We start from the raw sequence: 20,436 nt of genomic DNA, 5'->3' as shown, positions 1-20,436 counted from the left end.
GCGCATGAAAACACACTGCGATGAGAAAAAAAATAACTTTCTACTTCTCTCATCTAAAATCCCACCCATGAGTCACAGGATCCCGGAAACATAAATATCCAATATTAATATTTGCATGGCTGGTTGCATCAGTTATGTCTCACTGTTCTTCAATTCTTTCCATTTCCCTATCTGTCTATCCCTTCTCGTCAGGCAAACACAGATAAGTGCTTTGGCAAAAACACACAAAGTGTCTACAGAGCAAATTAAGTGACAGTCTCTGTTTTGAGTCCTGAACGCGTTTTGCTGTTGAAAGAGTTTTGATGTTGGCGGCTCACTTCAGCTGGCACAGGCAGGAAGTAAAAGATTAAAAAAAGCGTCTCATCGTAAAGCTTTTCCCCTCACGATATAAAGAAGCCCGGCGAGTAACATAAAAGCTCCCGACTAACTCAAAGACAAAGTGTGGAGGTTCAGGTTTTTGAGTGACTTTAATTTTGTATTTGTATATACAGCAGGTGTAGAAATTATGTTCAGTTGTAACAGGTGGATTTCAGTTGATTCGGCGACTGTGCTATGGCTGAGCTCTTATGTGCAGATGTGAAACACACATTTCAGTCCTCCAGTCAGTTGCATCCCTCTGCACATGTTTGACACACACTGTATGGCTCTGACATCTCACATTTCACACAAGGTTCATCATCCACGTAGAAAAAGTGCTTTTTTCTTTTATAAATTAACACCGAACGTCCAAAAGTCTTAACTGGAACAAAGTTGTGTTTCCATCATCACATTAATGCTGCATGTCTCCTTTGGTAACACTTTATATTAGGCTACACATGTTAACCATTTGCTAGTTGTTTATTAGCATGCAGATTAGCATTTATATTAGTCATTATAAAGCACGTCTTATTCTGATTGACCATATTCTTCAACTTCTAACTATGAGTCAATGACCTTCAAATTACAGCTTATTGATATTAAGTAAGGAAGATGTGCATGAATAAGAAAGAACAGTCATCGTCCCTTAGGCTGCCGGCCATTGTACTCGGAACTTGAGCAGTATAAACGACCTCCGACATGGAAATGTGAAATGGAACAGTCATCCAAATCTAAGTCCATGGGTGAGATCCACTGAGCCCGACGTCACCGACACATACACAGACGACATCACAGAAGTACGGCAGCGCACATAATGAACGATCATCTTTTATCTTTCATCACTTTTTACTTTATATAGTGTCAGTTGATACATGCTTGAGAGAAGTCTTTGTAACCCAGTGGTCAGAGCCTACTCCTCCTGTCTGTGTTTGCTACGTAGGCCAAATTCAACATTTTATATCACAATACATGATATTATCATTGTTGGGTTGGGTTGAGGTTTTTCTTACAACATATAATTATTATAGTATGTTATTTTATTTTATGTTGATTAGAAGTGTGAGCAGAATAAATAAATTAAATAAAGGACTGGCAGGTTGTTATGCTGTCCACTTTATTACTTCTCACTTTGCGTACAACACTTTTAAATAAAATAATTAAATATAAACTTAGATATATAGTGAGTGTATTAGTATAATAAATTAAGTGCAGCTAGTCTGTCACTGGTTCCCTTACAAATAACAGTGAAATAAGTTAAAATACAGTCAGAGAAGTTCCTCTCAGAATCACACAGCTGTTTGATGTTTGATACTATGAAAAATGTTGCTTATGACGGCAAATATTGTGATACTTGATAATATCTAATATCGACCCAAGCCTGCTAATCTTTTAAATCAGTTGGTATAGTTATGTGTGAAGTTCAGAGACTTGACATACTAACATCAGTTTGCTGTGGGTTTCCATGTTTTCCTGAGGAGACGTACTGGGAGGCATTTCTGATCAGAATTTGAGATTACCGACTCTGAAATATTGACTTCCGACTTGCAATGTATTGCAGCATTTTATGACACACTGTGTTTAAACTAGTAGAACCTGTTTGATTTGAAAACTGTCAAACTACTGGTGAATTAGTTAGTTAAGACTTCACCTTAGAAAGGGGGACACATTCAGAGTTAGTTTTGAGTTTTGTGACGTGAGTGTTCCTCTGGAAATTGTCTATTCTTCTGGTTTTTACCACACTGAGCATAGCATATTAACAATGTCAGGCCATGATCACACAGAGACTCGTTACATCTTGAAAGCCTTTTTCAGGTGAAACAGCATGGTCCGTTTATGGAGCAGGGCTGTGTGCACAACCGACCATCATATGTAATCAACGGAAAGAGTGGTGCAACTCGATGCCTTGCGCTGAAAAGTTAGAGAATATTTAAACTTCTCAAAAACACTAGAAAAACAAGGCTTGCCACACAGGAGAGAAGTGTCATAGAAATACAAAGGTTCAGCTGGAGACTTGTTTAAACATCTTCCTTATTTTCTATCAATAAGCAGTAATTAGGAGCTTGTTGAGTGAAAATGCTTGATTGGCCATGTAGTTGTCAAACACTGCCATGCAGAATAAGACATTAATAAATGATTTACAATGACTAATAAAGAGCCAATATGCTACTGATATGCATGCTAATAGGCATACCCCAATATAAAGTGCTTCCTTTCCTTTTTAATAAATGATCTTAAACATTTCAATATGGCAGGGAAATATTGATACAAGCACACAAATTACCATTTACATTTGTAAATATTTACATCCGCAAAATGAAAGGAAATAAATAAAATTGTTCTGTTTTTCACTTCACATCTTGTTGAGTCACTGGTAGCAGTGGCTAGAAGGGCTGTGTGTGTCTCTTGGTAAATCCTCCAGCTCTGTCCTGTCAGGTCAGTGGGAGGTCAGTGCTCCTGCTAAATGAAATACTCCTTCTGGTTTTCACGGGGAGCGCTCTCACAGTCCGCCCGGCTGCTGAAGGGGAACTCGTGGCCGTCTTCAGGCTGAGCTGCTTTCACTTCCTGGGTTCGATACGTCTCTTTCCTGCTGCAGATGAATCTGGCCATTATCGCCAGTGCGGACACGGTGACGAAGATCACAACGGCGATCAACCCTGAAAGCACAGAACGCAACACAGCTGCTGTACATGGGGTGTACGCTCTATCAACTGAGCTACTGGGACGCCTAGTAAAGACAAAGTTTGAAGATTAATGTCTGTCCATTATTAGTGCATCCAGTGACACTGTCTTCACTGCAGAACAGCATTCATAACTGAGTGTGCATTGTTTAATCACTCTTCGCCCATCTGGCATTTCATCTCAATCTAAAATAGCACACAGGGGTCTGACTTCTAATACACGTTTCACTTTGTGATTTCCATTCCCCAGAGTTGGACAATAATCTGTAACATTCCTTCAGAGTTTTATTCTAGGTATAAACAAATTCAAATTTATACAGTATAATCAAAGCTTCTAGTTTCATTTGTTATTCGTAAAGCAAAGTAAATCTGGAAGACAAAATAGTGGCTCACTGAGTTGAATGCTGCATTAAAGTGGTTTTAAAATAGAAACGCAAATCTAAGATCCTTTTGTCGCTGATGTTTTCATGTGCTTCTTGAGTTAAGTGTGACCCAAAATCTTATCATAAAACTGTGAAGGCCTTACTTCTCCTCACTGCCTCTTTTTTTTCTCTTCAGCCTCCAAGATCAAAATGATTCTTTCCTCACTCGCGTCAACCTCCAAAACTGAGAACTTCTTCTTTCCCATCTTACTCATTTCTTTTCCCTGTACACTGTCAAGACTGCATTTTGGCTGCATCTTTCCAAATACAAAGTTCTGAGTCAAGTGTTGTTCTTATTCTGGAGGGATGGACTGCATTACCTCCAATTAGAGCTGAGTCACTCCTCATGGCGTTGACTAAAGGCTGACCTGGATCCGCTGAACTGGGCTGGTCTGTAGAGACAAAGACAGAGAAGGAAGGTTAGGACACTGTGTTTCATGTGTTGAAGTGTTCCTGAGCCCATGTACTAATCTCCTTTAAAACAATCATGTGTTTCCCAAAGTGGTGAACCTCACCCCGTCCTTGCTTGTGAACGGCTGAGCTTTTCTAGCCCCTTTCATACCCAGTCATGAGTGTTTTGAACAGGTCTTTTTGGAGCATTTAAAACTTTCCCAGTCTTTCGTCACCCCTTTCTCAACTTGTTTTACAAGCAAAGTTTACACCTAAGGTTCACAGGGAACCGGTAAGTTAGAAATATAGTTGGGGTCCAAACCTTGCAGAGGTAAAAGTTTGCAATAAAATCTGAGAATCAGTTTTTAAAGTGGCAGGCAATCGGTGAAGATAGGCAAGGATGAAAGTAATGTAACTGTAACTGTAATTTCAACAAGCTGAAGGCAAAGTAAACCCAACACTGCTGACTAAGAACAAAATCTATTTTCAGGGTCTGCTTGAGATTAAATTGACTAAATTTTTTAGATAGTCTTAAGCTGAAGAAAACAACTTGAACAAGTTTTGTAATTTGGTTCTCAAAGGATACATTTGAATCAATAATCACCTAGGTGACAGGTAGCAGACGTTTAATGCTAGGCCGCCATGATTCGATTGAATACCAGGACTGATATTTGTGGGAGCAATCAAGATTCAATTACTTGGAATCATTTAGTTTCAGCATGTTTTGTGACATCCAGTATCGTCTGTATGACCAAGTATTGTCTATATAGCAGTAAAAAATGTATTATTATTATATGGTTTTGGAAAAATATGACCCAAGGGAAGTAGCAAATAGAGAACACCAAGGGGCCCAGAATTGACAGGGGCCATGGGAAAGAAGGTGCTGGTATCATATTCATAATAAGCATATATTTACAAAAATCAAGGGAAGTTGATGAAGTAAAACTTTTCTTTATAATGTTCAATTGAGCATGTGTCAACATGGCTTCACAAATGATCTATTTTTTTATGTTTTATGTAGCATCCAGCCTTTTTTGGAGCTGGGGTTGTAGAAAAAAACATCAAGAAGACTTAAAAGGAAGAAGGCTGAGGAGAAGGTAGAGTCAGTGAGAGAACCATCAGTCAGTGCAGAAAGTACTCGTTGAAAGCTTCAGCTCAGCCTCAAAGGACTTCACTACGGTTGTCTGACTAATCTCATCCATTGTAGTATCATCACTCTGCCTGCTTACCGAGGAGGATGTTTAATGAGCCCATAAAGAAGTTTAATGAACAGCCCTAAGAATAATATTAAAGACACACCAGATGGATTCCCACATTGGGAATGGGTGGGGTTGTTAACTAATGATATATACCGTACATGTAGTGTAGTATAGTGTAGGATGTAAGGTGTCTGCTCCTTGTACCTGATAAGGAGTGTGTGGTTTCTGCTGCGTAGGGATCGGCTGGGGAGGACGAACCACAGCTCGACTGGACCAATGGGCCGGTGACAGTAACAGGGCTGTCAGGGTGCAGCAGAGCGGCTTTCAGAGGACTGATGGAGTTGAAGTGAACACCTGACAGACAGCCGGTGAACCCAAGAGAGGCCAGCCCGGCCAGCTCGGCCTCCAACTCGTCAGACTCTGAACATACACAGAGAGAAACACAGAGACAAGAAAGAGTGTGTGGGTGAGAGGACCCATTTCTTATCAGCAAGTTCCAATTACACACTTAAAATACAGTAATGATAAATATTTATCTTGATGAGACCACAGTCTCGATGATAAGTGGTATCTATCCATGTCTAAATCATTTTAATATCCATTTTGATTTTTCAGAAGAGGATAAACCTGCTGGAAATGAGTTTTCCGAACTCATTTGTCAAATAAAACACTGATAGATGACATAGAAAAAAAAGAAAAAAAACACCCATTCTGTTCAAAGGAAAGATTCTGAATGCTACGGGTAACATTTTGAAACTATTATTCCCACAATATTCACGCATGCCAATATTGTGAAGGTAATGGAAGGTTAGGCAACTGAAATACTTGGTGAAGTTAAAGGTCCTATATCGTAGAAAGTGAGATTTCCATGTCTTTTTTGATTAAATTAAATACTGTCATCAGCATTGGTGAAGACAGCAGGTGTTTTGGATTAAGAGCAGCAGTCTTTGAGACCATCATGGCCTGCAGTCTCTTTCAGCCATCCTGTCCAGCAGGACCGCCCCAGGGGGGGAAAGATTCAGGATGAGTCATGCTAATTTAGCTAGGTTTTAAGGCTCCTCCTGGCTAATGTGCGGTTACATCATCTTTAGTTTGTGTAGTATGATTGAGTTTTTGAACTTCCATTTCGTTATTCAACCCTTCGATGATGTTGATGCTACAACTAGACAGTCACCGCCTCAGACATGCTCCCCAGCATAGTTGGCTGCAAAAACATTGGCAGAGCTAATGTGGAAACACACTGCCTGCTCAGTCCTGTGAGAGCAAACCAATCAGAGCAGGCTGGGCTCTTCCGGATGGGAGCCTTAGAGAGACAGGCGATAAAACAGGGCGTTCAGACAGAGGGTTTACAAAGGAGCTGCAGTAATGAACAGTATGAGAAATATAATGAGTTTTTTGACCGTTAAAACATGTAAACATTTTCAAGGGGACACCCAGAAAACAAGTATGAACTTGGCCTCTTTGGCAAAAAAATAGTCACACACAAACATTTCTTGAGCTCTGATTACAGCACACATTGGCTGTGGCATTGGTTTGATAAGCTTATGTGATGTCACAGCATTTATTTCCGTCCATTGCATTTATTTTTCACCAAGATCTTGTATTGATGATGGGAGAGTCGGGCTGCTGTGTAAAGTCTTCTCCGGAACATCCCAAAGATTCTCAGTGGGGTTTAGGTCTGGGCCCGATGAATCGTGGCATTGCCATCTTTGAATATCCCCAAGCCGTCAGGAAAGTAAAATCCATTGATGGAAATACTTGGTCATTCAGTATATCAAATAGTCAGCTGACCTCATTTTTTGGGCACATAACGTTGCTGAACCTGGACCTGACCAACTGAATCAACCCCAGATCATAACCCTGCCATCACAAGCTTGTATGCTAGGCACTAGGCATGATGGGTGCATTACTTCATCTGTCTCTCTTCTTACCCCAATGCACCCATCACTCTGGAACAGGGTAAATCTGGACTCATCAGACCACATGACATCCAGAGTCCAATCTTAATGCTTTATGCCTTTTTTTTTTTTATTAACCTCACTGGTAAGTGGTTTTCTTAAGGCTACACAGCTGTTTAGTCCCAATCCCTTGAGTTCTCTTCACATTGTGTGTGTGGAAATGCTCTCACTTTAACTATTAAACATAGCTGTGAGTTCTACTGTTGATTTTTTTATGATTTCATTTCACCAAACGTTTAATTGATCTCCGATCATGATCATTTAAGATTTTTTTCCAACCACATTTCTTCCTCCAAGATGATGATTGACCACTATCCTTCCAGGTTTTAATAATGCGTTGGACAGTTCTGAACCTAATTCTAATAGTTTCAGCATCTACTTAATTGTTTTCTTTGCTTGATGCAGGCCAATAATTTGACCCCTCTGAAACAGAGTAACATCTTTTCCACGACCACAGGATCTGTCTCCCAACATGGTTGTTTAAGAAGTGAGAAGTTGCTCACTGCATCAGTTAGCGTTAAATAACTTGTTGCCTGCTGACACATATTAATCACTGCAGTGATTATCCATTGGAAGGCTCTTTCTTATTTGCTTAGTTAAGTCCAGGTGGTGACTCTTTTTTGGCCAGGCAGTGCATATAGAGAAAATATAAATAAATGTACACGACATGAGATATATATATATATATTTTAAAGACAAATTACTTCACGCTGCTCAGAGGATCACGTTCAATTTCAGACTTAATCAAAGCCCCATCAAACACACAGCTGATAAACAGCCCTCTCCAGCCAGGCCGCACTGCAGTGTCCCTATTCACGTGGAGAAAAGTTGTCTCTCTTGTAATAACTTAGATGACTGCCAATGATGTGCTGTGTAATCAAATTCCACAGCAGGAATAATTGTAGTTTACACTGACATTTATAGCTGCTTGAGATTTTATTTGGCACCTGCTGTCAGAGACAGTGATGTTGTGAGCACATTAGCCACAAGTGAGACAAAGTTTTGTTATGACAGGTGAGAGGCCAGTGGGTGCCAAGAGTTTTAACTGTAAATGTATTTTTAAAGCATATAACCTACTGTTTATAAAGCAGTGCCGCAAAGATGGAAAAAGCACATTTTTTGGCTCATGTTCTTCATCATGAACCGAAGCCTTCGGTGAAGGTATTTGAAAACTAACCTTCTCAGCGAGTGGAACCTTTACGAACGTTTCTGATGCTACTCATGGTCCCCAGATGATGAATATTTATGGTGATTCTTTAAACCTTTTCCTCTCACAACATTTATAAAATCCGCATTTGGACACAAGAATTATAATAATATAAAAGGCAGACTACCATGAAATTTGCTCAGCATATTTATACTCCAAAGGGAATTAATCCTTTCGATTTTAATGACCCGACTGCTTCCCCTCCAGCAGTGAGACTCTAAAATTAGAAAAGTAGCTGTTATGTAGTCTGTTCCACCCAGTACTTTCATATTGTACAGTGTAATTAACATTTCAGTCTCTGCTACTGTGGCTCTAGACTTGTTCCTTACCAGCTGTTTATTAAAAGTGCTACATATTGTGGTTTAAACAGGTTTTGGTCTAAATGTCCACTAAGAAAGAGAAGGTGCTTATCTCTTAACTCAAATCTTCACAGCGGCAGGTGGAATAAATAGCTGATAAGTGGATCAGCTAGTCTCCCCAAAAATAATATTCATAGATAGATCCTTCATGATTTATGATTATTACTTGTATTGAGCGCCAATGCAGGACCTAGTGCACCTTGTATGTACTGTGGCATGACAAGCAACAAGAGAGGAGAACATAACATGTTTTACTTTGATGCCAGATGCTTAATATGAACTATTCCTGTTTGTATCTACTGAGCAGCCTGCAAGATGGGGGGAATTATAGAGATGGGTGAAAAAGTTAATGACAAAACAGATTTCAGTAACAGATTGTTGCGCACTGCATTAGTGTTTATTTTTTCTCCGCTGTTTAAAAAGCGACAGTTTATCGCAACCTTTCATCATCTTCTTTCTAATAAATGAAAGCGTGTGCAGGCAGGGGAGTTTGTCTCTTGATGCAAAAACAAATTTGCTTCACAAGGAATGTTAATGAAATCAGTTTTAACATATTCCAACGGAAGGAGATGACACATTAGCTCATTGGTTCCATGTTAGTTTCATGTTGTAGTTTGGTTACAGCATCAATACAAATTTGTCCTAAAAGTTAATGCAACTTCACAAAAGTAATGTTAACTTCACAATCCAATCAGTTTAAAGACATGTCAAAATCATATTCAAGACTAATTTTATGCCTAAAATGCAAATTATCAGATTTTCAACTCTTTAAGGCTCACAGAAACCCAGTTTGTGATGAAGGAATACCCAAGAATATAATATATGGAACAAAACAATTGAAATGAAGCACATAAGGTCCAAGAACGAGTCCCAATAAAAGATGATGTAAAATTTCTGTTCTTATTTCTTATACGCATGAATCACCAGCATTAGTGCTGAATATAGTCTGTGCCTTCTCCACTAAGAAGGATTTGGATGATTGTGGGAGCCGTCAAACCCCACACTGACAGCACTGGCCTTGTATCCATGAACTGAAGATTACTGTCCACCTCCGCCCAGCTGCTGCCTTTTACCTCCACCTCTCTGTGTATCACTGTCTCACCCTGCCTCTCACTTCATCATTACTCTCTCCCTCTCCCTCTGTGAGCCTCTCAGTCTCTCCATTCTCTCCTGCTCCATTAGTTAGGCTGATGGATGACAGCACTGGCAGGGAGTGACAGTATATCAACTGTCTTGCGGCCTCTCTGATACTGATATGACTGCCAGAGTCCTCTGGCTCAGCAGAGGGAAGGCTGGGTCACGTACTAACACGGCCTGGGTCAACACACAGAAAATAAAACATGGAGTTGAAACTAAAAACAGCATCAGCTTCAACTCGTACTTGAATATTACATGGGTTGTGTAGAACCTAGAGAGCTATTTAGTTTTTCATGGTCATAACTCCAGCAAAAATCGCTTATCCTCTCAGCTGAGGGTTTGGACATTCAATAGATTTTATAGATTACTGATTCTTGGTGTCTATCAGTGGGAGAAAAACCCTCCTATTTCAGTCCACCATCCCTTAACAAGACAATTATAAAGATGTGCAAAAGAGGTAGTCTGCTTCTTTTCAGTAACACACATGTAGCAAAGCCATGTTCATTGCAAACTGCGATACCGCCCTGTGTGACAGTGAACAAATGAACATGAACACAGCTGTGGTCTCCTAATGCTTTGGCCACACTACACGACTTTAAGAGTCATCAGATGGCTGTACTGCTGTACTGCTGTACTGTCACACCACACAACCTTCTGTCTTGTACTGGGAGTCTTGTTTCCACACTGATCAACAACACGGGGTCACGCATGACAAGATCACAAAGCGAGATGTTGCATGAGAATGATGCGGTCCGAGCAGTTCCAGTTGTTTGTTCGCTGATTTGCAGCACTGAAAATGATGCCTGCTCATATCGTGGTTCAGCAAGGACGACATGGTTACATATGCAGAAAAGCTTGTGCTTGTGTATTCGAGTTTAGGGCACCTCAGCCGCTTCACATGGAGCTGGATCCTGTCCAGTGCTCAGTGTAGGGCACTTTTCTGGTAGGAAAAAACTTAAGGAGCAAAGTCCGAGGTAGACTGGAGTGCATGGATTCAGCCAGCAAACTTAATCAGAGACTAACATATTGACGCCATGTGCATCGTCATCAGAGTCAAACAATAAAGAGACTCATATCTTCTTCAATAAACTCCCCTAATTAGGACCTAATCCAGCACAGACTGGAGAAAGGGGGGAGGGAGGAATCAATTAGAAGTGGAAATAATTCACAGTTAGACAGTTTCACTTGTTCAGATCAAATACACAGACTTACTGATGTTTCTTATAATAATCTGTATTGCTTGACTCTGATGAAGATGCACATGGCATCGAAACATTCGTCTTTTAATAAAAGTTTGTGGTCTGAATCCCTGAGCTCCAGTCTACCTTGAACTTTGTTCCTCGAGTTTTTCCCTGTCAGGAGATACAGGTCATTATTGTGCCTGCTCCGTACACATAGAGGCATGATAAAATTGGTTTCAGAGATACTGCAGATGACAGCAAAGGAGAGAGGGAGAAAGCAGAGGGGGGTCTGTTTTTCGTTAACGGCTCCCCAATCTGTCTGCGACTCTACCAGATATTTAGCCAGCGGACATCAGAGACACATCTGCCAGCTGTCCCCGAGCTCCTGTGCAACACTTGCTGATCTGCCTCTGATCTGGGCCTTTTATGTTGGCGATCTTCAAACACCGTCAGCAAGTAGAAGTTACCATAAAGTCAAAATTGCTGTTTAAGTATTTTTCAAATATTTCCTGCTCCATATCTCACCTCTACGCCAGTATCAGGTCCAATCATGGCAAAAAAGCCATTCTAAATGCATTTTTAATGGTAGAGAAACTTCCTGGAAAATCATTAAAAATGTTGATGACTCATCCTGCATTCAGGGGCAGATAATGATTATTCGTCCAATGCAAGCTTTCATTATTTTATGATGCTGCCATGGAGGTATAAAAAGAAGAACCAGAGGAGTGTGTTGCTAGGAACTGTGCAAAAATACAACTTCATAACTTTATTCAGTAATTTGGGTGAAACTTGGTCATGATTTATGGAGAAAATATTTTCCTGTTTATCCCTCCGCTGCCCTCGGACTGATCTGCCTTGAGAAGATCTGAACAGATAGCTTTCATTGTTGCTAAAGTAACTGCTAACAAACTGATAACCAGCAGCCTCTCAATGACATCTCGGGCCATATGTGGTCTCTGAGATCGATGATGGAGGTGTTGGAGTACCAAGGTGATTTATAGTCTTCTGGTTGACAGTCACTCGACCTTTGTCACCAAAGTAAGCACTTACTAGTGCTAAATGTAGTTAACTGGTGTAAGCTCAGTAAATTGTCCTTGCTGACACAGCCACCGGTTGCCAGGTTTCAAACCTGGCAAGAAAACTGTACTGTATTCCCTTCATCAAACTAGCCTCCGTCTTCTCAAAGGCGTGGGGTGGGACGTAACATACGCTGCGTGCTGTTGGCTGTTTTCACAGGATGTATGTCTGCTACAAACTGTTTACTCTTTAGGAGAAGCCTGATGAGGACAGATCAGTCCTGTAGAGGATGACAGGAGTGATGTGAAAGTAAAATGTTCTGTCAGGCAGAGAGACGTAAACTGTACTGTCTGACTTCCTGGTTTAGTTTGACCCCCCCTTCTCAGCAGCTGAGACTTATTGGTTGTTATGCTGAATCGCAGGGTGCTGACTCCAATCTTCTCAGTCATTTGTTCTTTTCAATCTCTCCTCATTACCATACAAAGTGAAGGACCTTTTCTAAAGTTATTACCATTACAGCTGTCTGAAGCCTGGCTCAGCCAGACAGACATAAAGACTGTATTACTCGCCGCTTCGATAACACAGATAAAAGTTCACCAACACGTACTGTATTTTACCTCCCCATATGGCTCTAAAATGCATCGAATACCTCACAACAATGGCTTAAGTGGGTGTCTCCACCTTTAGTAATTTCTCGGGCTGTTCGTATTTCGCATCTCCACAGTAAAGTGCTGTGTTTGTGACTGTTTGAATATGGATGTCAACTTGTTTTTTAAAAAGCACCACAGCTGTTTCTCAGACTGCAGATTTCCCTCTGGTCCACCCAACCCGGTGAATAGAAAACAGCAGAAAGCCTCAGAACAGCGATTTGTCGCATGAGGCCAAACATCGCAGTGCTGTTATTCAAATGAGTCTGTCTAAGTGCTGGAGTCTGCACTAAAAGAGTCCCACTTACCCTGCACTCTGCCCAGGATGAGCGATTTGATGCTGTTGAATTCAGCATCAGATGTCAAGTTGAAGTCCTCTCTGGCATCCTGGTCGATCTGAAAGATAATGTATGTCACAACTGTGAAGGTAAAAGCGTCGCAGGTAGAAAGCAGAGACACTGAAAAACAGTGAAGGAGAGATTCTTTATTGTAAAAGGAGATCTTTGGAACTTCTTTGTTGTGCTGGGAGACGGTCTTTAATTTATGTTAGACTCCATTTCCACACTGACATTACTCTCTGCTGGAGGTGCGAAGATGAGGCACTTGAGAACTAGCATAGAGCGTGAAAGTCTTTCACAAAGAAATCCTCAGTCAGGCAGCATTATACAACTTCAGCAAACTGTCCACAGGCTTGTGTAGGCAGATGAGAGAGACGGGGAAGATCTCATTTTTCACGTCACGTTACAATCCACTCATATATGGCCGATAAAGAAGTGATTAATACATGTTGATTGCTACAAATTTGTAAGCATGGACTGCTCTCAGAAGAAACTTTAAAAAGTGGCTGCAGAGAAGCAAGCAATTAAACAAGAAAAAGCTAGCCGGAGGCTCGACCTCTGGAGGTCTGACCTGCATCTTCAAGTGGGACGACAATAAACCTGCAGTGGTTCAAAGTTGCTGAGTAGGGAAGTAGGTGGAGCAGGTTGTGATACCTCAGAGTCAGACACAACAGAGAGGTTGTAATAGAGCAAGATTTGGGCTTGAGTGAATCATTAATCAATATCTGCTAATGATCACAGTGAAACTAAAGTGCAGCCACAGAACACAGAGAAGTAAAAAGTAGCTTAAGAACAGAGAGGAGATGTGGCATTCATGGATGTTTTTCGACTTGGTTTTCCAAACATTTTTCTTGTGGTCAGAGTTGCCTCTGGACATTCTGCTGCCCGAGGCGAGATATTCTCTGGCACCCTGAGGGGCTTTATCTTTTCATTGCAATTTATTACAATTAACAATCTATTATACTATAATTTGAAGACGTTTGCTCTCTGATGCTCACTGTCACTCCACTGATTAAAAGTGATGGCTGCTGTGTTCTGTGGCTCTGAGGGTGACTCGCTCACCCGCTGCGGTCAGCTTTTAATAGAGCTGAGAAGGACGTTTCTGATAGCTGTCATTCACCGATGACTGATATCTATTGTAAGATTAATCAAAGGGCCTTATCTCCATTTGAGGGTGTTGATGTTGTTTGTCATTTCATCTTTTGTTGCAGGTGGCTCGAGGTTTGGACACACCAGTGCTCAAAGTTTCCTGTTTATGAGCATCATCCCAGCTTGTATCACATTATAATGTGAAAACATGTGACAAAAGACAGCTGGGTATTCATATCCCTGTGTACATGATTCCTGTGCAGTCTGAGCATTAGCGGTGGGGTCACAAATTAAGTGGCAGGCAACAGTTTGACAACATGGCAACGAGTGTTAGCTACAATCTGCAGTCTGCCTGCAGATCCTTCTCATTATCGGGTGTTTAGCGCAGTGTGAGCAGAGGCTTTATTTAACAATGTAATGCACAATTTGGATGTCAGTATGAGAGATTTTTAAAAGGGAGATCTGGCGAGTTAATGACAAAAGATTTCTTCCTAATCTCTGGTTCGCAGTGTCTATGTCTAAACACGTCCCTCGTGTAGTCAGCTGTGTGCCGCAGTGTGTATCATGTGTGGTGCGTTTACCTGAACAGAGACAGTGTCTGCCAGTCTCCTGATGGTCACCGTGTGCAGGCGTCCATCAGCCAGGTTTGTGACTCTGCTCCACAGCAGCTCCACATCTCTGCTGCTGTGCAACTTGTACCTCAATTCCAGCTCGTCTTTGTGGACACAAAACAACAGAACAGTCTTACAAGAGTCCATTCAAGAGTCTAAAGAGTTTCTTCTTTGCTCCTTGTTTTTCAGTGTGATCTCAGATGTTACTCATTACATTAAGGGAATAGAGCTTTATTTGTTCCAAAAGTCCAGTTTGACTGAAAGTATAGACAGATGTCACTGAAAACATATACAAATACAGATTTAACACCTGAAGTAAAGTGTCTCTGATTGGTACAAGCCAGGGCTCAACAATGAAGACTGCCGATAAGATATTCTGGAGACTGGGGAACTGCTTGTCTTAAAGGTCAGATTCAGTCCATTAACACAGAATTTCAGTTATTAAAATCCATGAAGCTAATGCAAACTTATTTCACATCTGGCAGGTCAAGTCAAATATTCCCTAATATCCCAGGTACCTGTCTGAAGTGCAGGGAGTAAAAGGGTACTTTAATTCACTGCTTATGGGAGTCGACAAAGTTAAAGCAATTTTGGAAGACTGTGGTTGAATGTATAAGAAGTATAATTTAAAAGGAAATTCCTTTACGAGCCGAACTTTTCCTCTGAATATACCCTGATGACCTTGTTGTAACTCTGCAGCAGTCACTGCTCACTGATTTCTGACTTTTACAAGCCAGAAGGATAATTACACTATTACAGGACAGCATGCACGTACCTTTGATTGGACTGTGGATAAAGGAACATGGCAACCTGTCTAGCTTTGGAGGGACAGATGAGGAAAAACAAGAACTTTGCGTGTTTATGAAGCCCGTAAATGGAGTTTTTTGAAAACCGATAATGTTGAATAATTTGAAGCTGTACGCCATATGGAAACTATACACTGCTGTATTTTTTGTAATGTCTTTATTTGTTATTACTTCTATCATTATTATTATTCATATTCTGACATGTTTGTTTATGTTTAATGTGTTAAATTCAAGAGAAGAAAAATGGTTGCCCTATTGCCCAAAGCAAGTAAAAAAAAAAAAAAGATCTGTTCACAGTCTTCATGCTCTTTTCTGGAGATGATGATAGTAATAGTAGCTAAGCAGTGAGTCATCTCACTTCCATCTCATCTGAGAGTTGCACACGCACAGTAACTCAACTATCCTGGAAACAGAGCTCGACACTTTTGATATGCAAGAATGTTTGTTGCTTCACATCAATGATATGTTGAACTTTCCAAACATGTCAAAAGTTTAAGACCCAAGACAAAACGCAACTAGTTTTTGATCTATAATTAAGCACTTAAGCCAATTTACTCAAAAATTTTCCACAGTTTTTCGAAGACATGTATTTACTCCTTCAAAGGAGGAACATTTCATCCACATATCTGATGTTCCGCAATGAATTAAGGAGCTACAAACCATTCAGTGCTGCGAGGATTAGTGGTTTATCTCTATGAACAACAATCTCAAACAATATCAATGATATAAAATTAATTCCCCAATTTTTTCACAGCGGTATACTTCATAAATTCGCTGAGATAATTTGAATGCTCTGAGATGTCTGCAGACTTTATAGATGAGCAGTAATGATAGAAAATAATCTTCTTTTAATACTCCAAACACATACTTAATGCCCTTTCCAATTTTTTTTCTAATTATGACTCACTATGCTTGCTCTTTTTTCACACACAGACTAATAGGGAGCAGTTCCCCTATCATAAGAGCAGATCTTAATAATGAAAACAGTCTTGCGGAGGGCACAGGGTTGTCTCAGGCGAGCAAAGTTTCTTTGTGTGCGGCAGCTGAGGCTCCTGCTACTGCAGCGGCAAAAGAGAGAAACATGAGAAAAACCTTTTCAAAGCATCCAAGAGATACGTCTCTCTGGGATTTTAATGAGACGCTACAGCGAGAGCGCAGATACCTGATGACGGCGTGATCAACTATTCAAAGCCTGCTGCCCCTCGCTTTCTCTCAGTCAATCAAAATGCCAATAGTTGCGCTGACGAACAGCAGAATCAATGATATATATTATTGTTCATAATCTATGATAATATAAAAAAAAGTTTCACCCAGCGGTTTAAAGCATACCTCCAAATATTTTCAACTAAGGTTTCTTCTCTCTAGTTTTTGCCATTGTGATAATGGATTGTGTTGAAAATCTCCAAAAGATGAACTCTACTTCACTTTATAATTAAAATACAGCACAATTTACAGACTTAAAGACATTGGATAATGGCAAATCCTATTATGCTATGCAGGAATGCTGGAATAGCTCCTTGCCAGCTGGAGCTGTGTGGAGCTCTGCAGTGAAGCGAGTGATGAAAATTTGAACACAATAAATAATCACAATGGCAAGAACCAGGGAAGAAAGAACCCCGCAGGAAACAGAATTATCATTTAATAGTAACCGTGCCCAATGTTTTCTTTGAACCTGAGACTGTGCATAGCAATTAGCTTCACGGGAGAGGAGAGGAGAGGAGAGGAGAGGAGAGGAGAGGAGAGGAATCTGTTTCATCGTCCTCACCATGTTGGTTGATGAGCAGAGCCAGGTACTCCCTATAGAAAGAGCTGACGTAGAGCAGCAGAGCAGGACTCTGACTGGTCCTGAAGCTCAGGGAGATGTTTTCTCCTCTCAGAGTCATATCAGAGTAGATGGAGGAAGGCAAGGCACTGCTGTTCCTGCTCAGTTCATAGGGCTCCTTGAGGGTGTAGGTGATGGACGTAGTCGACATGAAGCTGGCTGAAACCTCTGAAAGTCAGAAGACACAGTATTGGGACGTGTCAGTGATGGATTTTCCACCATTTCCACCATGTACTCAGTCCTTTAAAGACAGAACATTTCATCGTGTTCCGAGTTACCAGCTGCTGAATCACGAAGCTAGACAACCTTATAATACAGCCAGGATTAATACTTATCCTTATGAATATATGATATGAAATTTATTTCACAACTTTTATACTTAATAAATTCCACTGCGTTAAGATAATATCAAAGCTCTAAGGTGTCTGGGGAATAAAGCTGGCTGAAACCTCCAAAAGAGAGAGCTGCAGTATTGAGGAAATGGGAAATTGTAAAAATGACTTTCCTTGTTTGTTTAAAATGTTGAATGTTCTGAAAATATAATGAAATACAACTTGACTTTTTTCTGCTTTAGCCTTCATATGGATTGAAAAAGAAAATAATAAGTGAACTTTAGAGGTGCTAGTAGGTGGTTCTTGTCACCTTTGGACAGAGCCAAACAAGCTTTCCATCCTCTTTACAGTCTCTGTTCTAAGCTAAGGTGATATCATCTTAAAATAATATCACAATATATAAAGGCTGTAAGGCAGTACACGATATATATCTCGATATTTTGAAATTGCCTTGACTGGGGGACAAAATCAAACGTTACAATATTTTTTACCAAATACCTCAATATCCATATTGTGACAATTTTGTAGAGATAACTATTGGTTCTTTTACAATGAGATTTTAAAGTAAAGTGGACATAATGACTAAGTGGGTATGTAGGTCATTAAGGTAAGTATTAGAACAAATAGCAAAGTCTGATACATTCAAAAAATGACATCACTTCACTAATGCAGCCTTTAAAACCAAAAAGATAACATTTATACCCTATCACGATATAATGATATTCAAAATCTCAAACTATATATAGTCTCATATCATAATAATGACATATATTGTATATATTGTTAACTTCAAGCAATCAGATCAACAGTAGGAGAGCACTACGTCAGTGGAGCCAGTTGGTAAATAAACTCTTATCTAAGTCAGTCAAACAAAAACACCCTTTTCATTACCAAATCTTCAGTGCTGCTCTTTGCTCTTCTTACACCGAAATATAATCTCGAGTTCTGGTACAGTGTAACTGATGCTATAGCAGCATCTACAGTAACATTGTGAGGAGCCGCCATTGTTAATTTCAAACGAACAGTCTCTTCTCTCATTAGTCGGTCACATCAGAATTGTGCCTGTAGCTGCCAGTGGTTTCTTACAGGACGCTGATTGGTCCATGAAGGTGTGTTCAGCCACAGGCACATAGCTCAAATCCTGGAACAATGGATTTGCGAGATCACATGATCCAGCTGCCCCTTGAGGTGACTTCTGTCTCACTCACAAGAAATTTCCAAAATGTTGAACAATTCCTTTAACGACACAGCACAGCATGTGTATTTGTGCAGCCCCGACTCTTTTAAACATTATGTTGACTTTTGACACCTCCCAACAAGCCCTTGATGCATCACATGGCAGACACGATGGCAAGGAGGGCTAAAAGAGACTTTTAAGATAATCTCAGTGCTTGACCTTCAGGACAGAATGGGCTCATTATGACTCTCAAAACGAGTGTCGAGAGGCCAAAGTGTGCAGACAGTGAACGAGACAGACAGTCAGGGTCAGTCTAACGTCTGCTGAAGGATCTGAACTGAAGGAACTGAAGGATCTACTTCCACAAGCTGTCTGCCCTCTCCTCCTCATTAAAGCTCCAGGGCATGATGGGTCATTATAACGTTTTTTTTAAACGCTTCTACACAAACCTGTCGACTTACTTACAAAACAAAACTTGTTGCTGTATTTCAAGTCCTGTTGTTGTAGTTTTTATCCCGGTTGTTTGTCTGAATATTAGAAACTTTTGGATATTTAACTATGAGTAGCAACACCCCTCGCCCATTTACTACCTACTATTACAGGGCGTGGGCCACACTGAGCAGCTCTGTTCTGCTCTGTTACATTTTGGGACATTTACACTCCAGTAGGCCCAACCAACCCATTTATGTTACAGGAAATACTTTTATTTTCAGGAAAACAGAATAATTCGCCCCTGTGACGTGAGTCTCTGGCGTAACTAATATTTTTTTCCCTGCCCCTAGAAATTCTGTGCAGGCCACCGTCCTGTGTTTGTCAGCCTCTTGACAGGGACTGACATCGGTGTGATCCCCTTGATGGACAGAGAAAATTAATGCAGCAGATTTTATGATACTTTCTTTTAGAAATGTCTGTAAGAAATGGAAAATTAATACAATTTCTGCTGTCTGTATCTCATTTACTGAGGAAGAATTGTGACCATGGGAGGAAACTGGGAGATGGTAATTAAAAACAGCAGCGTCCTAAGAAAATCGGGATGGTTGGCAGGTGTAAGCTTAATGAACTGTGTGTTACCTTTACTTTCTCAAACAACAAGAGACGGTGAGCCAGCTGAAGTGGCTAAATGTACGGAATGACAGAAAGAGACGTTGTCTGTGCCAGGACGTTCACATACCATCGCAGTGGATGATGGCGTTCCTGACGTAGGTGAGTTATTCCTCTGCGAGTCTGACTAATGCATCACTGCTGCTGACTGCCATGTCTGAGTGGCAAACAAATCTCTTCCTTTATTTGGAGAGCCTCTGAATGGGCCGCAGCTGGCAAAATAAATGCAATAAAAAGCAGGAGAATTCCCTGCAGCTCAAATCAAACAGTCATGAGTCTAATATTACTGTAAACTGATACCAGACCACAAAAATATCATAAAATCACTGTTTAGTTGGAAAAGAAAAGTAGGCGTAGGTGCAATACAACATGAAACTAAATATTGAGTGACAGGAAAACACACCATGAGTTACTTCTAAAATGTTTAATCATATTACTGTGCTCTCATATTATAGAGAAACTAAACAGGCCTTTTAATTAAAGATGTTTAAAGGTTTAATAAATGAGATTTGGAACATTCATTCTGACGAACAACTATTTGCCATGTAAAGCTAAGCTGAACAGAGGATGACATCACTCTGTAATATCAGCTTCTCTGTTCTTTGTTT

General features: G+C 40.4%; 1 protein-coding gene across 2 annotated transcripts in view; it reads right to left on the bottom strand.

Annotated features, from left to right (window-relative positions):
- Positions 1-454: 454 nt before the first annotated feature.
- The window catches only part of LOC311258870 (contactin-associated protein-like 4), a 127,143-nt gene continuing 107,161 nt past the window's right edge, over positions 455-20,436 (bottom strand). For both annotated transcript variants that reach the window (XM_084355519.1, XM_084355520.1), the window contains exons 19-24: positions 17,162-17,386; positions 14,561-14,694; positions 12,861-12,948; positions 5,251-5,466; positions 3,778-3,849; positions 455-3,011 (exon numbers count right to left, since the gene is read on the bottom strand). In XM_084355519.1, coding sequence (XP_084211645.1) covers positions 2,815-3,011; positions 3,778-3,849; positions 5,251-5,466; positions 12,861-12,948; positions 14,561-14,694; positions 17,162-17,386 — 932 coding nt within the window. In that variant the 3' untranslated portion in view covers positions 455-2,814. The remainder of the gene's footprint in view (positions 3,012-3,777; positions 3,850-5,250; positions 5,467-12,860; positions 12,949-14,560; positions 14,695-17,161; positions 17,387-20,436) is intronic.

The sequence above is a fragment of the Pagrus pagrus genome (genome assembly GCF_965226575.1).
Source record: "Pagrus pagrus genome assembly, chromosome: 6".
In the NCBI taxonomy this organism is placed as follows: Eukaryota; Metazoa; Chordata; class Actinopteri; order Spariformes; family Sparidae; genus Pagrus; species Pagrus pagrus.
This window is presented reverse-complemented; position numbering and strand designations above follow the sequence as displayed.